The sequence below is a fragment of the Pogona vitticeps genome, chromosome 10 (genome assembly GCF_051106095.1).
Source record: "Pogona vitticeps strain Pit_001003342236 chromosome 10, PviZW2.1, whole genome shotgun sequence".
Lineage (NCBI taxonomy): Eukaryota > Metazoa > Chordata > Lepidosauria > Squamata > Agamidae > Pogona > Pogona vitticeps.
In genome coordinates this window covers 9,196,705-9,223,551 of record NC_135792.1, presented here as the reverse complement: position 1 = coordinate 9,223,551, position 26,847 = coordinate 9,196,705, and the positions used below count along the sequence as shown (strand labels likewise).

Sequence of the window (26,847 nt, the reverse complement as noted above, 5' to 3'; positions counted from 1 at the left end):
GCATTATAAGAACTCTTTTTAAAAAAAAGGGTTGTCTCATAGATGATGGAACTGATTTGTCCTCTGTTGTTCCAGAGGGTAAGGCTTAAAGCAATGGGTTCAAATTAGAAGCAAACAGATGTCAACTAAATACAAGGACATTCCTGGTGTTATAATTTGTTTGCTAATGGAGGAAACCAATGTGCAGACACTTCCCCCTTCATTTTAAGCAGATGCCACCTATCAGGGATGGTGTTTTTACATACTTCCTCAAGGGAGTGTATTTTTTATTCACAAGGTATCTTAACTTCCCACCTTTCCTCCAGTAAACTCAAGCAGTGCATTCTGCTTCCCTCCTCTCACTTTATACTCACAGAAACCCTGTGAGGCAGATCAGGCTGAGTGACTAGTTTAAGGCCATCCAGTGCACTTCATAGCTCAGTGAGGACTTGACTCCAGCCCTTCCAAGAGCCATCCAATACTTTAACCACTATTGGCAGCACTGCTTGGGAGCGGAGCCAGATTATCTTTGAGATCCTTTTAGTTTCTTTCAGTTTAACAGTGACGTTATCCAAAGAAAAGCAAGAGAATCAGATTAAAGCTGCAAACAGGAAGTTTTTGATTAAAAGCAGAGTATCGGAAGGTTCGTTAGCCCTCTTCCTGTCCACTTTAGAGAGCAACCACACTCGTAGCATCTACACATGCATACACTTTTCCTCCCCATCTAACCTGAAAAGCTCTCTCCTCCTCCTAACGAAAAAGATAGTGTGCAGCTATTTGGTAGCAATATTATATACATCTGTTATAAAAATTAAGCAAAGAAAGTATGTGACCCTTAGAGGAAAGACCCAATCTTAATAAAATCATCCATGTCGTCAACTTGAATGGCCTCCTTACAGCAATGTCTTGTGGGGAATAACCATTTCCAAACACAGTTCGCAATTCATGGTGCACCTTGCTTGATCCGAACAAAACAGAACCGCCAGCTGATAAAACCAGGTGGGAAATTTTAATGTCTGATAAAGCCATGATGATTTGAAATATCCCTCCTTCTTCTAAGTCTTTTTAAAAATGAAAAACACAGAACATGCCAGTTCACAAAGACATAGTAAGGCTGAAAAAAAAAAACACTCATTCCGATTGCATATGGGATTAAAAGATCTATATCCATCTTTAATCGAATATGGAAGAACCAAAGACAGTGACTGAAAACCAAATATATGGATTTCGAATTTAAAATGGAGGAAGGTGGAAATTTGCACCCAGTTCTCTTACACAGCTGATAGCGGTGATCTGATGGCAACTGTGACAGTCATTCCATCTCTAGCAACATCATATTTATGTTTTGTGCCTAGAACAGCAGTGGGCAAGAATCAGACTACAACTCCCAGCATTCCTCACCATTGGCTATGCTGGCTAAGGTTCATGGGAAGTGCAGTTGAACAGCATCTGGAAGGTAATGTATTGCCCTCCTGGCCTAGAAGAATCCTACGAGCTGTATAACTGAGTACAGACATGTTTTTTAAGCTGCATGGCACTGTACTGGGTGAGACCATTTTGACTTTGAAGTCAAGTCAAACTCTTTATGGCTATCAAAGATTCCCTGATATGACAGACCGCCTTATGAAAAGGAACAGGACAGGATATATTTAAAAAGTGATCAGATATAGTCAGTTGTGTTCGAGACAAATGTTGATCTGCTCTTTGCTCTTCCTTTGTCTCCTATTATAAACAATCCTCGTCTGCATTTAAAAAAAAACCCATGCACCACTGAATTCTTCCATCTCTGGTGCATGACATCCTCAAGGCTTACCTCAACACAGATATTAGATGGCAAAGAAAATCGCATTTCCTCATTGCTCGAGCAGAAATATTCTGTGGCTGGGGAAATGTGATTCTGCCTCCAGCAAATGCACTTTTTCCAGCTCCTTGCAGGCTCTGGATTGTGGTTGCCATACCTGATCGGACAGTGTGCCCTCTGTGGCACCTGTAGAGCAACACAGCTCTGCCTCCTTGTGTCGGTACCATTTGGCAACACCTTCTAAGATGCTCTTCCTTTCCTTAAACTGTATGAAGCAGGATTCACTTTAAACTGTAGGACATATTGAAACACCCCCCCCCCACACACACACCCCATAGTCCTGCTTCCCTTAAGACTGGAACCTTAGGGCCATCCCACACTGGAGTACCAAGAAGAAGAAGAAGAAAAATCAACCATGCCACAACCACCCTCGGACAAATCTTTTGATCTTGTGTTGTTGTTCTGCGACATCAAGTCAGAGTTGACTTACAGCGACCCTAAGACGGCTTTCAAGGGAAGTGAGAGATTTTAAGCAGTGGCTTTACCAGTTCCAAATCCCCCCCCCACCCCCCGTGAGTTTCCATGACTGTGCAGGGATTCAAATCCAGGTTTCCTGATTCGTTGTCCATCACTCTTTCTACTACACTACACTGGGAACTTCACAAATGGGACAATAAGCTGCCACGGTTATCTTCTGTTTTTTAGGTCGCCAACCACTCAACCTCATGGCTCCTGGGCTCCTGCAGGAGAAACTTAACTGGTCTTCCCATCAGTCACTGCGGAGGCTTATTACCTGGTGTATTATTCATGTTGTGAAGGGGCTAAAAGGGGATTAATCCAAGGGGGAAGAGCAAGACAAGATTGATGAATAAGACTACTCTGAATACAGGCCAATTGAACCTGTGAGGGCCGTGAACCAAAGCTAGCCTTTAGGATTTTTGGCAAGGGTGACCCCCAACTCCTCCTTTATAAAGGACAGCCCTCTATTTTAGAAGTGCTGCCCAGTAACAGTCCAAATTTGGTTTAAGGATAAATAGGTATCGAGGGGGGACAACCTTAGTTAGCACCTAGGTAGCAGACAGAGTGGGCCCCACAGGTCAGTTTCGCCCACTGTGGCGAGATGGACTGAATTCCTGTTTAAAATATAATAATCCTTTCTAAATGTGCATATATAAATTAGCACATGCAATTCTGCATCATCTCTTTTTTTAAGGGGGGATGGATAAGCAATTAGATTTGGGAGTCTGTTTGTTTTTTTGCACCCAGGCAGACTCAAACCACTGAGGGGAAAGTCTAAAAAGGGGAAACAGGCCCTCCTTGGTTTGCCCCCGCCTTCCCAGTACAACCCTTCCCTCCTTCACCCCGTCCCCAATTCCATCTGTCACTGCAGCTCTTCTTCCGCGTCCCGGCCATGCTAATTTCTTCCACGTGCCTTTGCTTGCTGCAAGTTCGTAACAGTGTGACGGTCCCAACGGTGAGGTATATGCAGATCCATTAATTAATCTTTCATCAAAACCTGGCAAGAAAATAAGAAAAGAAAAGGGAAGGACCGCTTCGGGAAAATCCAGAGGCACAGACGAGTTCCTGAGCAAGCTGTTTGCCATGCCGGGCTTTTTCTTTCGTGGCACCTCGGCGCTCCCGGTCCCCCTCCGCCTCCTCGCCACGGCAGGCAGAGTCCCCACAGCATCTGTCTCAGCAGTTGTTCTGCGCCTCTTCGCCTGCTTGCCTGGCGTCTCTTGACAGCACCTTTCCCGTGGGGGTAGGAGGTGTGATAATAATGTCCGGGACATTCAGGCGCTTGTCAGTCACGACAGGTACCTCGCTGCCCCCACCTCTGCTGACGCATGTTTTGAAGCCTGAGGGAAGAAGAGATGGAGAGAATCAGAATTACCGGGTCACCAGGAAATGGCACCTCTTGACATTCGTCAGGTGGAATTAGGTACATGTGTTTTATATTACGTGAAAGGTTCAGCTCAGTATGGGGCAGAGAAGCAGCAGCAGGAAGCAAGAAAGCCTATTTCCACAAAGTCTGCTTGAAGAACTTGCAAAATGTACTTCAGAAGCCTGCTCCCTGAGGTGGCTGCCTCATTTCGTTTAATGACAGAGCCGGCTAAGAAAGAGTGGACGGAATTGACTGAGGTCCAGAGAGAAGTGCCCCAGGCGTGCCTCTACTTTGATCCATGAAATGCTGGTCAGAAGATGTGTTCTACTGCCTCAAGGCCATTTATCTGTTCTTTTACCGAATGCAGTCCTTCATTACATGAATTTCTCGACCCATGAGAATTTGGAAACATTGCAATGCATTGAATGGAGAAGCAGCTCCTTAGGTGAAATAGCGTACATCCCATATCACAATCGGCTCAGCCCTTCTGCCAAATGTCAAAAGCCCAAATTAAAGACTGCACGTCTGGAAAGTGTCTAATCTTTGGCTCCAAAGATCAGAGCCAAAGATTGGCTCTTCCTCCCCAAGTATGAGAGTACTTCCTCCCTAAGAGATTTTCTATAGGATGATTGAAAATATTCGTAACAAACTAAATTCAAAAGACACTATAGGGTAATCAACCGTAATGAAACAAAATAGCGAGCAAGCTTTTGTGTTCTCCAGAATTTTTCATCAGGCTGGCGGTTAAGCAAATTAGGACAGACAAGAGAGTAATGCTGGAATGATATTCAAGAACCAAAGAGGAGTAGAGAAATTCAGTTGCACTGCTGTTGCAAAAAGCATTCCAGGTTGCATTAGAGTTTGCTGAGATAAAGAGTCAAGAACAGCAAACCTGGAGAACTCAAAAGGTTGCTGATTGTTGTGTGACGTTTTGGTTGGTTGGTCCTAAGAGAAATACTCTTTCCGAATGAAGCCATGTGCCCATCTATCACGTGTTGTAATAGATCTCCAGTGTATATGCCAATGATCTGGACCAATGAGTGGGCAGGCAAAATGCAGAGAGGTGATTAGATGAGCCTAAACATATTTTCCTCTTTTTGTCTTTTCTGTATCTACAGGTGGATTCGTACTCCTAGACATGCTAGAGAGAAGCAAAAGCAAAGGGTCCCATTATAATGGCTGCCTGAGCAAACTGATGTCTGAAGACCAAGCCCTAGAGCAGGGGTGTCCAACCTTTCACCTTCCCTAGGCCACATTAGAAAATGAAAATTTGGTTTGGGCCGCACATACATTTGGTTTGGGCCGCATGGGGGGGGCAGCCCTAGCCGTCCTCCGCAGCCCCGCTCGAAGCGTGCTTACCGGCAGCTGCGATCTCAGACAGCAGAGGCTGCCAACTTCGACTCAGGCGGCTTTATGGGGCCGGGAGGGGGTCCACCTATTGACGGGGATGGCGCAATGCAGTCACACAGCCCCCCTGTCCCCTCCCCTCCCGCTCCTTCCTTCCTTCCCTCTCTTCCCCTCTACTGTTGTGACATGCCCTGGCCACATTCCGGCCGCAAGCGCCGGCAGTGTAACTTGAAACTTTGGAATTTCTTTAAAAATAACAAATTGCACTGGGCCGCATTACGAGCTGACCTGGGCCGCATGTGGCCCTTGGGCCGCAGGTTGGACAAGCCTGCCCTAGAGGTTCTTGGAAATTGTAAACCATGCAAAGAGTGCTTTAAGCGCCACAAGGCAGTACGCACATAAACAGCTTGCTTTGCTTTTTTCTTGAATTTAATGCTTACACTTCTGTTAGAAGCCCCTTTCTAGAACCCCTGTTCCTATGAAGCTAAAAAGCCCCTGCTTAAAAGTAAGTGCCCATCCCTCCCTAAAAAAAGAAAACGAAAGGAGGGGAATAAATGTATGCACGGGCTCTTGCTTGCCAGGTGCCTTTGCACCAGCCACTACATGGGCGTTCCTCCACCGGATTAGATCTGTTTCCCTAATACTGCAAGACCACTCTTGCCCTTCAAACACGGAGGCATATGGTTAAAACAGGCTCGAGTACACGAACCCTGCCATGTGCCGACAATGCGCCTACACGGTGCCATCACCATGGCAAGGAAGATCCCAGATTATATTTAGCTTAGGTGTGTTGCAATGAATATAAACGATGCCCTCAGCAGTCATAGGCAGCTGCTGAAAAACAAACACAAAAGATTGACAACCTGGCATTTTGCTTCCGTCTGCAGCTGTCCCTCCCTCCCTCCCCATTGCCTACTGCTTGCAAGTTTTTTAAAAAATGCTTGAAGGGTGCCCTCTTGTGGGCTTCAAAGGGACACACGCATGGGAGAAGCGGGGAATTCTTTTTATAAGCTATGCCATGTGCTGGCAAGTCATAGCACGTTTATAGCAACCCGAACTGGAGTTTCACAGTTAGTGAGATATTAAAGGGGTGATTTCAGCCCTCTACCGAACCCTTGTGTGTTTCCATGGCTGAGTGGGGATTTGAGCTCTGTCTCCCAAGTCGTAATCCACGAGTCCTCCTCCTCCTCCACCACAGTGGGTAACCATCATCATCATAGAGCTGCAGAGCTGGAAGGGACCCCATGGATCATGGAGTCCAGTCCTTGTCAAGGAGGCCCCCTGGGGAACTGAACTCCCAACCAGATGCCAAAGCCACCGAGCTATCCAGCAGTACCAGCTTTCCATGTTGTTGTTTAGTCATTAAGTCGTGTCCGACTCTCCGTAACCCCATGGACCAGAGCATGCCAGGCCCTCCTGTCTTCCGCTGCCTCCCAGAGTTGGGTCAAAGTCATGTTGGTGGCTTTGATGACACTGTCCAACCATCTCATCCTCTGTTGTCCCCTTCTCCTCTTGCCTTCACATTTTCCCAACATCAGGGTCTTTTCCAGGGAGTCTTCTCATGAGATGGCCAAAGTATTGGAGCCTCAGCTTCAGGATCTGTCCTTCCAGGGAGCACTCAGGGTTGATTTCCTTTAGAATGGATAGGTTTGTTCTCTTTGCAGTCCAGGGGACTCTCAAGAGCCTCCTCCAGCACCATAGCTTTCCATAGAGGCCACTAAAATATTACAGGACTAGTGCAGAGGTAGTGTTTATAGACGGCTTGTCTTGCCACCTATGAACCACTTTTGTGACCTTGTGGTCCAAATAAAAGATATTACCCAACTCTGATTTTATAGCCCATGTGGCTACTGGTTTATAGCTTCTCCCTGTTGCTGTTCTGTGTCATCTAGTTACCTCCAACTTAGGGTGATCCTATGAATGAGTGATCTCCAAAATGTCCTATCATTAACAGCCCTGCTCAATGCTTGCAAACTCAAAGCTGTGATTTCCTTTAACTAGGAAGAACAGATCCTGAAGCTGAGGCTCCAATACTTTGGCCATCTCATGAGAAGAGAAGACTCCCTGGAAAAGACCCTGATGTTGAGAAAGTGTGAAGGCAAGAGGAAAAGGGGACGACAGAGGATGAGATGGCTGGACAGAGTCTGTGAAGCAACCAACATGACTTTGACCAAACTCTGGGAGGCAGTAGAAGACAGGAGGGCCTGGTGTGCTCAGGTCCATGGGGTCACGAAGAGTCGGACATGACTTAATGACTAAAGAACAACAACAAAATCAATCCAACTCACTGGTCTATCCTTATTAGGATAAAATGCCTGACCCAAGCTAGCTTTTGGGTTCTGTAAGACTCCTGAGCATGCCAGGCATTGTTGGGGGGGCAGGGGGAGAGAAAAGGTGAAACATTATCTTCACCAGAGACACAGGCCAAATTCTCAAAGTGAAATTCCAGACGGATAGTGTATTTTACAGAAGCAGCATTCATGTTTCTGGGTGCCTCTGTTCCTAGCAAAGGATACTTTTTTTCTTTTTCTTTTTGCAAAAATCACATTGAGAGAAACTTGTGCTTGGGGAAAAAAAGGGGGCAAATTCTACAGGAAGAGAGACATGGAGAGTTTTCCCAAATCCATACTTCCAAACCACTGAACTTACTATTCCATCCTTAACCCCCTTCACTGTACACTGGCTTCCCAACGAGCCTGGACAAAGCAATGAATGAGGGCTTTCCCACAAGCTTCTCCCACATGTGCTTGCGGAAGCCGCCATTCAACAGTGCTGGCAGAGCAGCCTCCCGCCTAAGCCGAAGGCTTCGACCTCCCCCCCCCTCCCCTCGTGATTCAGTGGCATTTAGCAAAATGGGCTCAGTAGGCCATTAGTTCAAAGCACCTCGCTTCATCTGTTATTAATGATGACGGAATGATGCCCTCTCCATAAGGGCTTCTCTGCCCAGCTGGTGGACCAACCTACCGGGGGGGGGGGGGCTGCAGAGCCGGGGGGGGGGCTGCAGACAGCATTATTAGTCAGAGATGCAATTTACAAATGCATTTCCCAGCAACAGACAGCACAGAACTGTTCTACATTATTATTCATAAAGGGCTTGACCTCAGTCGTATCCAGATCAGCCTTATTCCCAAGGTGGCGAGCCGGGCGCTCGAGGGGGAAATCTACCATCTATTTTGCTTCCCATAATGTTCACTCTTCTCCCCCTAGGCACACATTTGTTCTGTCCTTTTACCCCCATCCGTTTGTGGACATTGTTTCTAAAAGGATTCATGGCAATCCGAATGCATTTGTATACATAGTTTTGCCTGTTATGTTGGGAAAACACATGATAAAAATAATAATCGTTTGCTGTCAATTCTGATTTAGGGCAACCCTTTCCAGGGTTTTCTCCTTACAGAATACTCAGAGGTGGTTTCCCATTCCCTTCTTCCTGGGGGGGGGGTGCCCTGGGACTACTGTGCAGCTTGCCCAAGGCTACCTAGGCTGGCTCCTGTCCTAGGAAGCACAGTGGGTAATCGAGCTCCCAATCTCTGGCCCCACAGCCAGATACTGAAACCATTGAGCTATCCAGCTTATATGGGGAAAATACACTCTATTTCCCCCTATATAAAGCCAGATATTTGGAGAAAATACATTACATCTCCCTATATAAAAATGAAGACAGCATGTATAAGCCACCGTGAATATAATATAATATAATATAATATAATATAATATAATATAATATAATATAATATAATATAATATAATATAATATAATATAATATAATATAATATAATATAATATAATACAACATAATATAACATAATATAACATAATATAATATAATATAACATAACATAACATAACATAATATAATATAATATAACATAACATAATATAATATAATATAATATAATATAATATAATATAATATAATATAATATAAATGTTTGAAATGCTTCTCTCTAATCATACAGTAAGGGCCTTATATAATCCATACCTCCAAAGCTCTTACTGTATGATTAGAGGGAAACATTTCAAACATGTATTATTTATCTTCTCTGCACTTCTAACCTCCACCTCCTTTTGTACGCTTCTAGCCCATTTCCTACAAAGAGCTGAAATCAGCTCCCATCTGGTTCTTCCCAAGTAGCGCCTGCCGAAGTCGCTTTACAGGGCCTCGGGTTCTGCGTGGCTCCTGTCCTGGAAGGCTGGCATCTTTCAACTGCCCTTTGGGCTTTTTGTGTATCTCTTCTGACATACTAGGGATATACAGAGTAAATAAATCTGGAAGCCTAGGCACTCATCAAGACAATCCCCTTAGCCAGATGCCACTTCTATAAGAAGAATTCAAGCATGAAGGGGGGGAAAGGAAACCCGAGGGGGGTGACGGATGATGCCATAGTCCCTGCTGCTTAGAAAATCCCAGAGCTTTGAGATCTGGTTCTGTGACACCATTGTATGCCCTCCAGCACAAATACACTTCAGGGAGTGAATTACTTTGTTTTAAATGACCAGCATGGCTGGTTAGGGTTCATCGTGGGTAATGCTGGGAGGTGTGAACCAAAAAATAACTTTCTTAAGTCCCCTGTTCTCTCCCCCTGCCCAAAAAGCTGTGCTCCCTGATGCAGACACCTGCTAAAAGGCCAGCTTTGGCTACAGGTTTAAGGTCAGCTGTGGGGAGAGCGAACTCTGTTGAGGGTGGTGGTGAGATCTGCTGTTGACAAGCCCCCTCCAACCTGCCCTGGCTGTCAGTGCTCTCGGCCATGAAAAGCCTCGCTGCTTTCTGATTACCTACAGTGTTGCAAACTCCTGGTGGAACAGTCATGGTGGCGGTGTGGGTTAATCTGCAGAAGCCTCGGTGCTGCAAGTTCAGAAGACCAGCCGTCATAAGATTGAATCCAGGCAACGGAGTGAGCTCCCGTCGCTTGTCCCAGCTCCTGCCAACCTAGCCATTCGAAGGCATGTAAAAATGTGAGTAGATAAATAGATACCACCTTGGTGGGAAGGTCACGGCGCTCCGTGTCTAGTCGCGCTGGGCCACATGACCACGGAAACTGCGCCCTAGAGTGGGACACAACAGGACTAAATGTCAAGGGGAACCTTTACCTTTAACCTTGTGAACTCCTGCTGTATGGGGGGGGCATTACTGTTGGTCTATAATATAGCAAATCCTAGCCAACCAGAACTATTTAGCAAGGATGGGGACTGCAGTTGTGGGACTCACAATCAAGCTGGATTTAAGCTGCACCAGTGACTCCACTCAAACTTGACTCAGTTCTCCCCCCCCCCCATGACTTGCAATTCAATGACTCAGATCTCTCCCTTTTTTCCTGGGGAGCGGGGAGAGAAAGCTTGTTTTCAGTAGGGACCTGGGACTTGATACCCAAGATTCGGACTTGGGATTCACACCCAAAGACTTGCCAACATCCCTGCTATTTAGCATCCTGGAATACAGTTTTCAGAAATGGAGGTCCAAAATTAGCCATGGGGCCAAAATGGGCCTGGGTTGGGGAGTGTTGTCAGCTACTGGTGATGCTCGCTTTCTAAATGATCTGCTTTACACATGATCATCATCGCCATTCTGCCTCTTCTTCAATAGGATCACGTCAGTCTACAAGGCTCTCGTCTCTTACTACTTTTCCTTCACAACAAGCCTGTGATTTTGGTGAGGCTGAGGGACAGGAAGTATTCACCCAGTGGATCTCATGGCTCAATGGAGACTAGCACACAGATCTCCAGAGTCTCACCCTTATACTCTAACCAGTGTAATTTCCTGTGGCTGATACACGCTGCATTCATTTATTCTGCAGTACTCTGGTCGTAGCCAGTTTTTACAAACCAAGAAACGTGTCTTGCTAATCATATGCAAGAAAGACACACTATGCCACGAACTCTTGTCAAGAAATGTCAAAATATACACCAGCAGGTCCCTTATGTGAAATGGCAAGCTGTGCATTGTGTGGTGCCACATGTAAATGTACTCACACACACACACACACACACACACACACACACATACACACACGTGTGTGTGTTTGTGTATGTGTGTGTGTGCATTAAAGACAAAAATGCATCCAGATATCTACACAAATGCCTTGCCTTTGTAGTTTAAGTTCTACAGAGACCTCGAGGTAAGGGGCTGAATCCCAAGGAACAAAAAGTCTAAGAACTAGGTAATTTGTATTTTGAAATAAAAGGAAGTGTATGATCAATACAAAATAAAATCCAAATGCAAGAATAGGTGATACTTTATAGACCCCTAAAAAAAGTCATCATACAATATGTGAGCTTTCAGGGATCAAGGATCATGATCCGCAAAATCTTATATATTGTAGGATTATTATTTTTTTAAAATTTTGAAATCTTACCCTTGGAAGTCGAAGGCAGTGGTAAAATGGACGCAATGGCTGAAATCCTGTTGCACACTTCTGCGTGCACAACGGGAACGATGTCATCATCGGTGGCAAATCGCCATGGATTAAAGCTGATCTCAAGGTACGTGCAACTCATACACAACGTGATGAAGTGACGTAACCCCCCCCCCCAAAAAAAATCAAAGGAAGCCTTTTAGCAATACTAATTTGCCAGGACTGCCAATGGAAACTCTGTTGAGCATGTGAAGCTGCACAACAAAGCTTCAGCCGCTGATTTACTGGAAATAAGGATTCCCCCTGCCAATAGCAATGTCTAGGGTATATAGCCTAATAAGCAGAGGTAAAACTTTCCAATCACAGCATGCTTGTGTTAGGACTGTCCACTTTCTGCCTGCCATAAGAACTGCTGGAAATTCTTGGGCTTTGAGCAGGAGCTTTGCTGGGTAGCTCAGTAGTTGAGGCATCTGGCACCAGAGCTAAAGGGTGGGAGTTCAATTCCCCACTGGGCCTCCTTGACAGAGGTTGGGCTTGATGATCCATAGGGTCCCTTCCAGCTCTGCAGTTCTAAGGTGGTGGTGGTTATTCTACTTTTAAAACACAGAAGCTCTGATAGAAAAGCATCAGTTGTATTTGAGGAGGGGGGTCTGTACAGCAGACCAGGGCTTCTGCAAGCCCTTCACTGTTTTGAACAGCTGGGTCGGAGAAGGCACAGGCTTATTTAATTGAATGTCATCCCAGAGCATGAATAAATCATCCGTGGCTCTAAAGTGGCGGAGGGGAAGTCTTTCCTTTCCTCTCATGGCTGGGGATTCGCTTTCAAGATGCCCTCCCCAGCATGGCTACCTGAGGGAGCTGGCCCGGACCCACACTGTGAGAGGACCCCTTCCCCCTCCAAGCATGCCAGGTACCAAGTACTCGGCCTTTTGCCTCTGCATTTTAAAGCTGACAGTGCATCCTGGCAAGCGGGGTGAACAGTGGTAAAAGCTAATGGGCAATGCAATATTTAACATTTGTCCCGATTACCCAGCGAGAGCGTAGAGCACATTAAGGAGGAGGGGGGAAAAGTGGATGCTGCTTTGTAGTGGATCTTTCCCTCAGCTTGGGATGGAAAAGACATTGGGCTTTGAGAGTGACAGCACTTTAAAGCATTTCTTGGTAACTTCTGGCTTCACTGGGTCAACATTGAGTAAGGTCTGAAATGGGGGGGGGGGAAGCCAGTGGAGGTTGGTGGCTCCAGTGTCAGTGAGGCACTGAATCCAGTCTGGGTTTTAGTTCAGAGCTATCCAAGGTCCTGAACCACTTTACCAAAAGAGATTCAGCACCTTGGATAAATCTATCATTCGGATTAACAGGTGAAGTACATTCTAGAGATGTGCAGAATTGTGGTTTCGGATGACATCTTTCTGAATTCCCCTTTGCTATATGGGGAATTCTAGGAGTTGAAATCCAAAAACCCAAATCTGCTCACCCCAAGTAGATACACTGACCCACTGACATTGGAGTCATCAGCCTTTTCTATATGTAGGCCTTTGGGGAAGTTGAGTGGCTAGAGGTGTTCCCATGCATACAGCTCCAAGTAATATCTGTAGCAAACCCTAAGATGGTTTTCAAGATATATGAGTAGCTTTACCATTATTACCACCACTCCGGTAAATTTCCATGGCTCAGTGGGGATTTTAACCCAGACCTTCTGAATTGTAATTCCTCATTCTGTCCACTACCACACACTGGTTTCTGCACTAAAGAACCATTAGCTTTAGGTCTTTCTACATGCACTCCTGTATCAACTAACAAAATTGAAAGATTTTGCTCCAAAGGGAAGTTTTACCCTATTTTGAAGGGTAGAATTTGAGTGACAACATATCTAGTCAAAAAAGCAGTCAAGAATGAGCTTTCCATTTTTGTGTCTACATGTGCCCGAGGGAATCCCATCACTCCATCGTCCATAACTAGAAACATTGAGAAAAAGTTAACATGGCCACAGAACATGGCTGAAGTGATAATGGGTGTGAGAAATTACCCTCTCCACCCCACTGATATGTCTGAAGCATAATTCCCTTATGTGATATCAGATATGCAAATTGCATTGTGGGTAAAATCATTCATTGGTATCTGAAAGTTATTTTAAAATCTTCTCGAAAACCATCATCTCCATCCTGTTCCCAGTCATGTCATGTGGTTGCCAGTTCATGCTAAAACACTACCTTTCTCCCTTACCTTTCAGGCAGGAAAGACTAAGGCCCATGATGACATCGTTTTAGCATGTGGATCATATTAAAGATACACCAATCCACATCGTCTCCTCTGCCTCATGAACGCTGTAGTATAGAAGGAAGAAGAAACACAATTTAAAAAACATTTTGGATAAAAAGAAAAACACTTAGCATTCAAATCATAGCGGCCTGAATCCAATTGCCAGTGTCTGCATGCATAAGAGAAATCGTGTAAGTCCTGGGGGAGGGGGCAAATTGCTACTCATTGACAAGGTGCTGGTTGCGTTCCTAGACGTGTGCAGTTAGGAACACATCCAGCACCTTGTGAAAAAGCAGCAATTTGCCCCCAAAACTTATACAGTTTCCTTTACATAAGTGTAACTCATCAGTATGATTCTGTCCACTTTGTCCAGACTTAGCTCAAAACCAAAAAGATATACTGCCGTGGTGGAAGGTGGTGGTTTTTGTAGGCCATGCCCCCCCCATCCATGCTGTCATGTTTGGGTGGCAAACTGCTAAATGCCACTAAAGAAGTGGAAATCCCGTGATCCTCAAGGCTGTATATGTGACGCCAAGTCTTAATCTCACCCCCATGAAAGTATTGCACTTCTAAGGGGGTGAATTGTCCATTAAAACAAGATTGTGCCTCCCCTACACTCTGTTTCCATTTCAGACATTTTTGGAAGTCTATTGTTTTTGAACAAGAAGTGGTGCAGCTCTAGAAGCATGCTGAGGCGGGAACAATTCCCCACCCCACCCTACCCCAGTTTGCCTTTCCATGAATAAAAACAAGCAGAAACGGTTTGCTTCCTACGGGTTGTGAGGTTTCCTGCCTAAATTCATTCCTTGCTTGTTTAAATGGCTTCTAATTATTGCCAACATGTTTTGGTGCTGCTAGAGTGGGAAGGAGCACAATTCCTGGCACGGCTGGCTCTTGAGGGGGTGTGGAGGGGGAGAATCAGAACTGGTTTCTATACCTGCTAAAGTTACTCAGCTTGTAGCTAGGTCTGCTCCATTCAAAAAAAGGATTTTTCTCTTCCTCGGAACTTTAGATGAGTTGTTTTAGCTTGCAACCCGACAGAGCGAATCGCGAGGCTTTGCATGATCAGTTATTTCTAGAGAGCAGCACAGTGTCCCTTGTTGCATTCTATTCTTGCCCTGTGGAGTTTGCTTGCAATGAACTGCCGTCTGCTCTAATCTGCTTCAGATTTTGGAAAGTTTCTAAAATAAAGCCTGGAATGGACTATCTGTCCCGTACCTCTTTTAACAGGGGCAGATGGTCTTTTTATGGTTGGGATCTGCCATGGCCACGTGAGGCAACAGCCTCTGGCCACAGAACTGGGGGAGTTAACCATAAAAGGGCAGCAAGATGTTCGACATTTAATCAATTATTGCGAGTTTACTGCCAAAGAGTGGTACTTGTGAGCTTCTCTTTCTCCCAAGCCAAAGAAAACTGACTGGTATTCTCAAAGGCTTTCACGGCCGGGATCCAATGTTTGTTGTAGGTTTTTCGGGCTGTTTGGCCACACTCTGAAAGTCGTGTTCTGAAGACAGAGTTCTGACTCCTGTCCTCTGAAGATGCCGGCCACAGAGACTGGCGAAACGTTAGGAAGGAAAAACCTTCAGAACACAACCAAGCAGCCCCGAAAAACCCTACAACAACCCAAACTGACTGGCTTGGAGGACTCTGAATCTCAACTTGGACAGGTAGTATCCTGCTCTATCTCAGGCAGCAAAACGCCTTGGGTCAGCCCTTGGAGGTTAACGTCTTTCTCAATCTCCTCTCCAGCGATTTTGATTGATAATGCGGAACAGGGATGCGGTGTAACCCCTTCACCTCCCACCAGCAAAACAATTCTAACCAAGGTAATCATTTCCCTACTGCAAATACCAGGAGACCTGATTCAAGTAAGGGGGGGGATTTAGCCTCGTCCTTTATTACACTGATCAAAACACAGTGTGATGCAGTTCATATGCATCACATGCAAAAGAAACAGATTTTTTTCAGTAACGTGTCGCGAACAGAAGGTACATTGGCTTGAACTAAATCTGATTTATTTAACTCTTTTTTAAAAAAGTGAAGATTGCAGATTATAACCCATTGGTGCTACTCTGGAAGTAAAATCAGGAGGGAAACAAAATAACTGGAGAGAAATTTAAATAAATAAAGTTAGAAAGTTTCTCTGAGTCTTTGTTGGAAAAACATTTTTTTGTTTCTTGATCCCACTGTTCCTGGAGCTACACTTGTTTCCTCAGCAACAAGCCATAAAGGCAACTGTAAACAGAATAATAATACTGTACTGTTATTTATACACTTCCCTTTTGGGGTTGCCAGTCTGCAGCTATCAAATAATTCAGGACAGACTGAGATGGGTGCATGAAATACTCTAGAAGAATTGAGGTCAAAGAATTTATAACAGAATGTTCCATCCCCCAGTTTGAAGAGTTTGGGCAGGCAACAAAGTCTAAAAATATGTAAATAGCAACTTCATGTTTACACACACACACACACACACACACACACACACACACACACACACAGAGAGAGAGAGAGAGAGAGAGAGAGAGAGAGAGAGAGAGAGAGAGAGAGAGAGAGACAAAGAGAGGGGGGGGAGGCTAATGCTATGCAACTAAAGATTCAAATTTTCTACTAGTTTGACACATCTCCTAAAAACCAACATAGGGAGAATGCTCCTAAAGAAAGCACACTGAAACATTTGTTAGTGCATGGTATCAATTCAGCACATGCAATGCACCAGGTTGTAAAGAACTAGTCATCTGCGTTGCTTTGGCATATGTGGAAACATCAGTTTTATTCTAGCTATTTATTTCTTTTATATTCTGCCTTCCTCCCTTGCAGATCCAGGTTCGATTAAAAAACAACACATTGCAATGTTAAAAGAGTTCTATCAGTAGCCCTCTTGGTGCCGTGATTAAACTGCAGTACTGTAGTCAAAGCCTCTGCTCATGTCCAGAGTCTGATCCCAATGGATTCAGGTAGCTGTCTCAATGTTGACTCAGCTTTCCAACTTTCTGAGATCTGTAAAATTAGAACCCCTCCTGTTGGATGGCAAAGTGCTGTTTGTATAAACTTCTTGTAAACTGTCCAGAGAGTGCTTTAGCACTGTGGGATCGTGTGTGTGTGTGTGTGTCTGTGTGTGTGTGTGTGTGTGTTTAAATATATAAATTCTTGTTTTTAAATGGCTCAGGCTGGTTTAAAATGGGTTAAATGACATTAATTGTGTATTTGTTTTGTTGTTGTTTATATTTGTTGTTGTTTATAAATACACACATTAAGTGTGTATTTCTTATATATATAAGATGGTCTTGGACTAGAACTCCCAGAAGCCTTAGCCACTAAATATGCTGGCCAGGATTTCTGGGAGTTGTAGTTCAAGAACATTTGGGGGACCCAAGGTTCGGAAACACCATAAGGCTTAGCATATGGAAGGAAGGAAACATGTAGACACCCTGAATCACTGGGCAGGCGGCTGGAGTCCAGAAAGGCTTGGCCCTTGAGGCCGGGGGCCACATGGCTACCTTGACCATCCTCCTAGGGCAGAGGGACAAGCTGGGCAACTCAAGAGTCTTTCTAGCCTAGCTCCCTGCATTTAAACTGGCAGGGAGGAATGGGAAACATATACACACACACACACACACACACACACACACACAGAGAGAGAGAGAGGGAGAGAGAGAGAGAGAGAGAGAGACAGAGAGAGAAGCACTCAGTAGCACAAATTTCTTCTGTGACCAGGGTGGCAGGTTGCCACCTTAATAAGGTCAGCTACACCTAGACCAAAACTCTTTCAAGTCCAGGGTATAAGATGTGGTTTATTTCTACCCTTCTCCTAAGCTAGTGAAGAAATAGCTCATAGATGTGCTCTATTGAGCAAATTTCCCATTCAATACAAGTCCCGTTTAATTATGTCTTCAGCTGCATGGAGGAGGCCAGCCTAGCCTCTCTTGGGAGGGAGTCCCATAGTCTAGGTTCATCATTTATTATGATAATCATCTTAGAACTGCAGAGCTGGAAGGGCCCCTATGGATCATTAAGTCCTTCCCCTGCCAGGGAGACACAGTGGGGAACTGAACTCCTAGCCTCTGGCTCCCTAGCCAAATACCTAACTTTCTGAACTAGCCAAAGCCAAAGCAAAGCGTGCTGCTTATATACTGCCCCATAGCACTTAAAGCACTTTCTGGGCAGTTTACAATTTAATTATACAGATTACACAGTGCCCCTCTCTGTGGGCTGGGTACTCATTTTACCAACCTCAGTAGGATAGAAGACTGAAACAATCTTGAGGCAGCTACCTGGGATTGAACCTAGGTACCGAGCAGAGTTTTGCCTGCAGTACTGCAGTTTAACCACTGTGCCATGAGACTCCAGCAGTTCATGTTCAACCCATGGCGATTTGTGGTAGATTTTAGTGCCTGCTCAATTTGGTAAGCTTGGGTGGTCCTCCTGGATCATAAGGAACATTCCCTAAACAGCTCCTTTTTAATTCTCCTGGACACCCTCTAGCAATGTCAGTATGACGCCTACCCGGAGGTTCAGAGATGACTGTTCTGACACGCACAAATCAGCCATGCTAAGTGAGAATGATCTCTTTCGACATCCCAGACAGAGTGTGGGCAGTGCGATTCGACTCCACAAAATAGAATTCCAACAAAATGTAAAAGCAGCGCTTCTGGATCAGTCAGAGCACCCATCTGATCCACCCCTTTACTTCACACATTGGTCAGCCTCTGAGAAGTCCAGAGGCAGGGTAAGGACATGTGGCACTTTCCAGTGGCTGCTCTCCAAAAACCAGTACTTGGAGACATCCTGACTAGAAGAAGTCAATGGCAGGTCTACCGTTCTCCTCCCTCATCCCATCCTAAAATCTTCTAAACTGGTATGGTAGTGAACTACCCTATCATCCTGATTGTGTCTGTATCGGGCAGGAAATCTCCTGTACAAAGATACATTTCTACCCCATTTCTACAGGGTCATGTCACGGAAGAGAGGAAATTATGCCATTGAAAAGAAGAAAGCTTTGGGAAAGCTGGGGTGGATTTTCCTTAGGAAGAGGACATGAGGGTAAGGAATTTTGAGAGCCGAAGACTTTGTCATGAAATGTTGGTTCATTTGTCTACCTCAAGAAAGGCTTTTAACCCTGTGGTGCAGTGGGGAAACTCCTGAATAGCTTGGGTCTGTTCAATAACACTTAATAAATTTGGATCCCTCATGTTGCCACTATAGACTGAAAGACTCTCTTCTTATTTTAGAATGTAAGCAGGATCTGATGTAGTAAATATTTGAATGGGAGAATGTCTGAGATTTTAGACAGGGCTAGGAAAGAATTCTGCCCAAAGCCTTGGTGATTTGGAGTAGACAACATGGCGCCTTTGGTATCCAGCATATGGACAGCTTTCTCTTTTGCTGCTAGCAGACTCTGGAACTCCCTCCCACTGGAGCCCAGGCTGCTATCCTTCCGCGAGGAGATTTTTCTCTTCAGATAGGCTTTCCCTTAGTTACTATCTGTCTGAAAAGGGCTTTGTTTTGCCTTGTTGCTTTGCATGGGTCTTTGGTGTTGATTTTGTTTACTGTTTTGCTTTGGTAGTTGTTTGATTCTTTTAAAGTACAGTACAGTAGTTTGCAAACTTACTGTCTTTAGTTTTTAAATATTGTCTTTTACAGATGTAAGATGCTTTAAGTCCTTTTTAAGACGGAGAAAGACAGGGTGAGAAATATCTTAAATAAAATAATTTAAATACTTTTTTTTGACTGAACTAGAGTAGACCCATTGAAGTTAATTGGATTTGTCAGTCACTACTAATGTAAGTCCCATCAATTTCAATGCATCTGCTGTAGCTCAGCTATAGTATCTGAGACAAGTACTGGATTGAGCCCAAAGTGCAATACAGCTGGGGCAGAATTTAGAAAAGTATCCCCCCCCCCCAACCCCAGACTTTTAGAATCTAGAGGCCATGCCAATTTGGGGATTTCTGGGAACTGCAATCCAAATCAGCAATGTTTCCAAGCTCTAAGAAAAAAAAAGGCTCTGTATTATACAGGACTGCCCTAATTCAGCTCTGCTTGTTACCAGAGTCCTCACTAAATGCAGCCCAGTTGCCAATTCATGCCCCGCTGGATGTTAGCCAGGGCTATAGTCCGGTCAAATCTTTGCAAGATTAAATCTAGCAGAAAATGTTTCCCATTTCTGTTATCTTTATACAACTGGCACTGGAGGGAGAACTCATCAATACTGGGTAGTTCAACTCTGCAACCAGCAGTCACAGGTTTGCATTTAATCATTAACTTCTAATTAGATCCTGCAACGCCATGGTTGGGGATCACTGCAAACAGCAATGAAGTGTTTGTTCTGGCCCCTCACATGCAGGTGGAAACGGATGCTCTTTCACTTTTGTTGCACTATAGAATTCTCACATAAGGTTGGGAGAAAACACATGGTTGGAGTAACATTGATATTGTGAATCATATGTTTGTCAGGACAGAAAGAAAGAATTCCAGCACGCTTCAGGCTTCTTCTCGTAACTCTGGAACGGGCCTCAAGAAAGTGAAGCAGAAACTTTTATTTGACCAACTGAAGTGATTGGGAAACACGGGAGGCACACGGAGTGCTTCCTCAGGCTTGAAAAAGAGTCCTGTGAACTTCGAAAGTTTGCGCACTTCCGGAGCAAACTACACTTCTTTCTTCAACAACACAGGGGTTCGGAGCTCCGGACTCCCGTTTAGTACAGAATCCATGTAAAACACTTAAGCTTCCAAACATGTAATTGCAAATCATAAACAGTTGATTCTCTCTCACCCACAAGGAACAATTCAGTCTATTGGGCTTCTCTTCCACAGTGTTGACAATCCTCTCCATACAGGACCATGTGTGATGAGCCTTAAAGGTCCTTAGGATTCCATGATCCTAAGAGGCTGAATAGAGACCTTGTTCGTTCGTTCGTTCATTTAGTCGTGTCTGACTCTTTGTGACCCCATGGACCAGAGCACGCCAGGCCCTCCTGTCTTCCACTGCCTCCTGGAGTTGTGTCAAATTCATGTTGGTTGCTTCACAGACTTTGTCCAGCCATCTCATCCTCAGTCATCCCCTTCTCCTGTTGCCGTCGCATTTTCCTAACATCAAGGTTTTTTCCAAGGAGTCTTCTCTTCTCATGAGATGGCCAAAGTACTGGAGCCTCAGCTTCAGGATCTGTCCTTCCAGTGAGCACTCAGGGTTGATTTATTTCAAAATGGATAGGTTTGTTCTCCTTGCAGTCCAGGGGACTCTCAAGAGTTTCCTCCAGCACCACAATTCAAGACCTTGTGCTTGGGGTCAAATAGACCACTTTGATGCCTTCAGTACAGTATTGAACACATTGGGTTCTGGGAGGCCAGGAACACAGTATTTACAGCATATTTGTTTATGGAATGTTTGTTTGGGAAAACATGTGTATAACCAAAACCATCCTGTTCAGATCCATACAACTCAAGGAAGAAGTGTTATCATTTTTCCTATAAACATGCTACATTTTGTAGGGGTGTTACAATTTTTCTGGCAGGTAAGTAAGTCGCCGTGACAGGTAGCAGTTCAACCAGATGGAGCTTCAACCAATCAACGCATCTTCAAGCAGAGAGTCTGAAACTTCAGCTTAGAATCTTAGAACTGCAGAGCCAGAAGGGACCTTATGGATCATTGAGTCCAGCCCCTGTCAAGGAGGCAGAGTGGGGGAATTGAACTCCCATCCTTCAGCTCCACAGCCAGATGCCTAAACTACTGAGCTACTGAGCAATGTATGGAAGTGAGAGCTGGACCATAAAGAAGGCTGACTGCCGAAGAACTGATGCTTTTGAATTGTGGTGCCGGAGGAGACTCTGGAGAGTCCCCTGGACTGCAAAGAGAACAAACCTATCCATTCTGAAGGAAATCAACCCTGAGTGCTCATTGGAAGGACAGATCCTGAAGCTGAGGCTCCAATCCTTTGGCCATCTCATGAGAAGAGAAGACTCCCTGGAAAAGACCCTGATGTTGGGAAAGTGTGAAGGCAAGAGGAGAAGGGGACGACCGAGGATGAGATGGTTGGACAGTGTCACCGAAGCGACCAACATGACTTTGACCCAACTCTGGGAGGCAGCGGAAGACAGGAGGGCCTGGCATGCTCTGGCCCATGGGGTCACAAAGAGTCAGACATGACTTAACGACTAAACAACAACAACTGAGCAATGCTTGTCATGTTCCTACTCAAAGCCCAAGAAATTTTCCAGGAAGGGAAAGAACAATGTCAGATCCAGTTGTGTTTTTGGAGATTCTTGGTGATTCCCTCATTGCTTTTATATGCAGATAAATTCTACATCTACACAGACTTCTGTTGCTGGAGAAAAGAGGGGACTGTGGATCACTTTTTAGTCATTTCACTCTCCCATAACTTACTTCAACTCATTCACTAACTGGATTTGAGCAATGCCATCCACATCACAATGACACAAAAGAAGTAACTTTTGAAACAGGGTGACTCAAGAGATCTGTTATTCCCCCAGCTGTAAAATGTTTGTCAAAATAAAATATGTTTTGTGTTGTTTAGAGGGGATGCTCAAGACCGTAAGGCGCTGAAGGAAGTTCTAAATGTGAGGAATAGACGTGGGCAGATTTTTGTGGTTTTTTTTTTACTACTGCCTAGGGAGTTCTGGCAGATGTAGTCCAGTTCCCTCCTCACAATTTGACACAATCCTCATCAGGAGCAATCACTTCTGCATGCACCCCAGATGCAGCACTGGTTAGGCCTCATCTGGAGTACTGTGCGCAGTTCTGGACACCACACTTTAGGAAGGATGCCAACAAACTGGAGCAACTTCAGAGAAAGGCAGCAAGGATGATCAGGGGAAAACCAAGCCCTGTGAGGAAAGACAAAGAACTGGACATGTTTAGCCTTGAGAAAAGAAGACAGAGGAGAGAGATGAGAGCACTTTTCAAATATCTGAAAGGTAGTCATAGAGAGGAGGGGCAAGATCTGTTCCCATTCATCCCAGAGTGCAAGGCACGCAACAATGGGCTCATGTAACAGGAAGCCAGAGTTCAGTTGAATATCAGGAAAAACTTTCCAACTGTTAGAACAGTACGGCAATGGAATCAATAACCTCAGGAGGTGGTGAGTGCTCCAACACTGGAGATATTCAAGAGAAAATTTAACAACAATCTGTGAGATCTTTCATTTGGATTCCAACATTGGGCAAGGGGTTGAACTCAATGGCCTTAGAGGCCCCTTCCAACTCAGGCATTCTATAATCCTAAGTTTAGGCTCAGAACATAAGAGCATTTCTCTGTTAAAGAAAGATGCGCTGGCCACATCGACCACAACGTATGGGCCGAATTGATGACAAAAGCAAACAGGATTTTACAGGGTCAAATCAGCATGTGAATGCCATAGTGTTGCATATACTTTTGTAGTGGCCTTTCCACTGTTTTTAAGCTCCATCGAAATAATTACTCATTCCCCCCATGCATGGGGTGGGGTGTTGCACTCTTTAATATCTCCACTTTCCAAACCATCTTCAGTGGCAAACCCTTCTATGATGCATGTTGTAGATCTTTATTGGGTCTCTGGGTCACAAAAGTTAAAACTGTCTTCTAACTTCTTTGTGCAGAAGCGAAATCTGGTTACCGTACAGTCCCATGTCGGGGATGCTCCTCCCTATCTATATCCTCACTCCAACCCAGTGGACTAGGTCAGACGGAGATCCTGTGATCTTCCTTTAGCCAACTTTCAGTTGGCTTAGGGGCATCTAGGCATAGGTGTAAGAGCTCACAGCATTTTATCTGAAAAAGAAACCTAAGCCCACGATTCTAAACAAGGGGAAAATATTTACAGTATAAGGAATTGTGTGGATGATGAGCAGCCGGAGAGCTCAGTGGTTTAGCTCTCCGGCTACAGAGCTAGAGGCTGGGAGATCGATTCTCCACTGTGCCTCCTTGATAAGGATTGGACTCAATGAACCTCAGGGTCCCTTCTAGCTCTGCAGTTTTACTTATCCTAGGATTTATAGTAAATCTGTTTCCCCTGCCATTTCTGGACATAAGAAGGAAATAAGATATTCTAAAAAAATTGGCATTTCCAAGGAGCAAAGACAAAAGTGGTCGGTAATAGCATTCTGTGGGTGTCAAAATCTTTGGCTGCTCTAACTTCTTAAAAGCTTCTTCTGAGCAATAATTTCCTGAGCGCTTTCCTCTCACCCCTCATGTGAGAGCTGGTTCCAGATTTTTTTTTCTGCCTGAAGAAGAATGTCAAAGATTATCCAGCACCCAAATCAAGGTGTACAATTTGCTGAGCCAGCCAAGTTGCTTTGGCATAGGAGGATTAATGAATGAATGAATGAATTATCTTCGGTGGCAAATCCTTACATGATGCATGTTGTAGAGCTTTATTGGGTCTCCGGGTCACCAAAGTTAAAACTGTCTTCTAACTTCTTCTTTGTGCAGAAGCTAAACCTTAATTAACTCCACTAAGCACATCTGCCTACCTCTAGCCGTATAAAGAGAATGACACTATGAGAACAGCTAACCGTTTATTGCTGCCTTGCTATGCCTAATGTTAGTCCTGCTCCATATCATTACATTAATTCTTGGGACGTATGCCTCTTGTTTAAGGTATCATTATCAGCAGATGAATGGCCAACAAGGGGCCAATGCCCACGGCATTATGAGCACTTGAGAAAAAGAACAAATGCAAGAAGGGGTGATACCTTTTATTGGACCACTAAGAAATTCAAGAAATAGCAAGCTTTCATAGACAAAATCCACTTCCTCAGGCTCTAAGTGCACCTCCTTCCTGGATAGTGCAGAAAAACTGTAGACCAAAGAACAGGTCTAGCAAGATCTGTTCTTGATAGATGGTTTTCCAAAGCCATCACAGCCATGAAAGTAGAAATAGAGGAGTCTCCCTCTTACCACTCCCCCCTGTACCTTAAAATAAAAAAAACAACAACACCACCAAAACTGGTATCCATTCAGCTCCCCACTATCGACTCGTTGCTTGCGTGGGAGAGCAAACAACTTCGTGGGTTGGCAAAGCTGGAATCTAAAAATCAATGAGGCCCTATAAAACGCCCATGAATGTCAATATCCTTTTTTTTTAACCACTTAATTTTCTAAAATGAAAGATCTACAAGCATACAGGGCAAAAGAAGCAACAACATGAGCCCAAGGGAGGGGGGAGAACCCTTGGAAAAGGCAAGAAGAGTACAGTACTTGACTATAGAGATATATGAAAGTTATAGATATAGACAATAGATAGATCTTTGAAGGAGTGGTTCCCACACTGAACGTCTCTGAAGGCTCACTAGAGCAAACAGAATAAGAACAAACCAGGGCCGGCCCTACCATTAACTTAAATGAATTAATCACCTCGGGCAGCAGACATTAAAGATCAGTGGCAACAGTTTCTTCAGCAATTCTTCCCAACTCCTCTTTTCCCCCACCTCATTCTTCTCGCCTGGAGAGGGGACTCTCTCTCTCTCTCTCTCTCTCTCTCTTTCTCTGTGTGTGTGTGTGTGTGTGTGTGTGTGTGTGTGTGTAAGTAACATGGTTTATTCTGCTCTCCCTAAATTAGATTTAGCCTGCTTCCCTTGGGTGTGGTGGCAGATGTTTCTCTACTCACAGTGCTGAAATCAGATTTCGCTGTGATCTTTGCTGGCTCCTGTAGGTGGATCGGAGGGTGGCCCCACCTCATCCTTTGCCTCAGGCAGCAAAGTATCTTAGGTCAGATTCAGTAACAACATCTCTGAGGTGCACCTTCGGCTCACTGAAATGGCACTTGTGGACTGCAGTTCCCGGCAGACCGTTTTTTGCTCTGTCAAGATCAGACCCACAGCCCTGAATTCATTTAAACCCACCCCGCCCAGCTAGTTTCCTTGCATAAGAACTAGCAAAATGAAGAACTTTATGCCTAATCCAATTCATTAGCCTCTATGGTGTCGCAGGGAAGCCAGGCAGCCCAGGGTTAAAATAAGTAAATAAGTAAGTAAGTAAGTAAGTAAGTAAGTAAGTAAGTAAGTAAGTAAGTAAGTAAGTAAGTAAGTAAATAAATAAATAAAGAAAGAAAGAAAGAAAGAAAGAAAGAAAGAAAGAAAGAAAGAAAGAAAGAAAGAAAGAAAGAAAGAAAGAAAGAAAGAAAGAAAGAAAGAAAGAAAGAAAGAAAGAAATCTCGCCTCAGTCAATGTATAAAATCAGTTCTGGCCTCAGTCCCTCTCACAAGCAAAAATGGGAATAATAACCTCCCCCCTGCTACGTTTGGAGAAAAAAAATGCAATTGTTACAGTGCACGCAAAGTGCTTTGAACTCAGTAAAGCGGTGTGGACAACCGTGACAGCAGCCGTAACGTTATCCAGGGACCACACAACGGAGCCACAGGAAAGTTGGGTCGGGAGATGTAATCCGGAGCCATGGGCGCAGCAAAGTTTGGGAGCGGCTGAAGAATCTAGGGCAGCCCGCCCTGAATCCTGCAGCGCCTTTTAGCTTTTAGGATCCGGATCGCCGGGAGGAGCTTCTTTTCTGCAACCCTGGTGGTGGTGGAGGCGAGAGCCTGAAGGGAAGACCCGCATCCCACGAGGAAGGGAAAGGGAAAGCAGCCCCGGGCAGGGAGAGAGCGGGCGAGCGAGGGAAGCAGGATGCGACCCGGGGACATTCGGAGCTCCCCATTGGAAGCGATGCTTATTTGCGGCTTTCCTAGCTTTTCCCCAGCCCAGAAGTCCAGGGAATCACAACGGCAGGAAGGGGGGGGGGGGCGCAAGCAAAGGTAGAGGAAACTTCACCCCAATTTTTTTTTGGAGGGGGGGCTGCTTGGGGGCAGCAGCAACTCACCTGCTCCCGGCGCTCTGCCAACAGCCCCTTCCTCTTTTCTCTCTCGGGGCCCCGATTCAGGCGGTGGCGGCGACATCCCAGCTCCGGATCTGTTCTCTCTCTCCCCCCCCCCCCCCCCGTTGCTGCTGCTACTATCGCCGCCGCTGCTGCCACGAACTGCAACGCCTGACTTCCCTTCCAACGCCAGCGAATGGCGATGATCGCGGATCTGGGGGGTGGGGGTGGGGGGGTGGAGAGAAGGATGCATCTCGGAGTGGAAAGCAGGACCTGGGCGGTTTACATAGCGCTGCCTCGGGGACCACCCCCAGGTCTTCAGCCAAACACGCGCGGATGGGGGGGAGGGAGGGGGGAGAGAATGCTCCCCTCCCCACCCTTCAGCATCATCTCAGCAGTCGCCCTGCATGGCCAAAAGGCTGGGTT

The 26,847-nt window shown here is 45.1% G+C and overlaps 2 protein-coding genes across 2 annotated transcripts in view; one reads left to right on the top strand and one right to left on the bottom strand.

The window, feature by feature from the left end:
- The window catches only part of LOC144584427 (uncharacterized), a 678,013-nt gene that overhangs the window by 241,800 nt on the left and 409,366 nt on the right, over positions 1 to 26,847 (top strand). The window lies entirely within an intron of this gene.
- C10H16orf74 (chromosome 10 C16orf74 homolog) lies at positions 967 to 26,597 on the bottom strand. The gene is made up of 3 exons (XM_072980671.2): positions 26,428 to 26,597; positions 13,587 to 13,687; positions 967 to 3,636 (listed from the first exon to the last, which is right to left on the bottom strand). Exons 2-3 carry the CDS (start codon positions 13,612 to 13,614, stop codon positions 3,473 to 3,475), a joined length of 192 nt encoding a protein of 63 aa, XP_072836772.2. The 5' UTR covers positions 13,615 to 13,687; positions 26,428 to 26,597; the 3' UTR covers positions 967 to 3,472.

Excerpts from the sequence above, each read along its gene's own strand:
- C10H16orf74 (XM_072980671.2), bottom strand. The coding sequence starts at position 13,614 with ATGGGCCTTAGTCTTTCCTGCCTGAAAG. Across the intron at positions 3,637-13,586 it reads TAGTCTTTCCTGCCTGAAAG|GCTTCAAAACATGCGTCAGC; the intron begins GTAAGGGAGAAA and ends TTCTTCCCTCAG.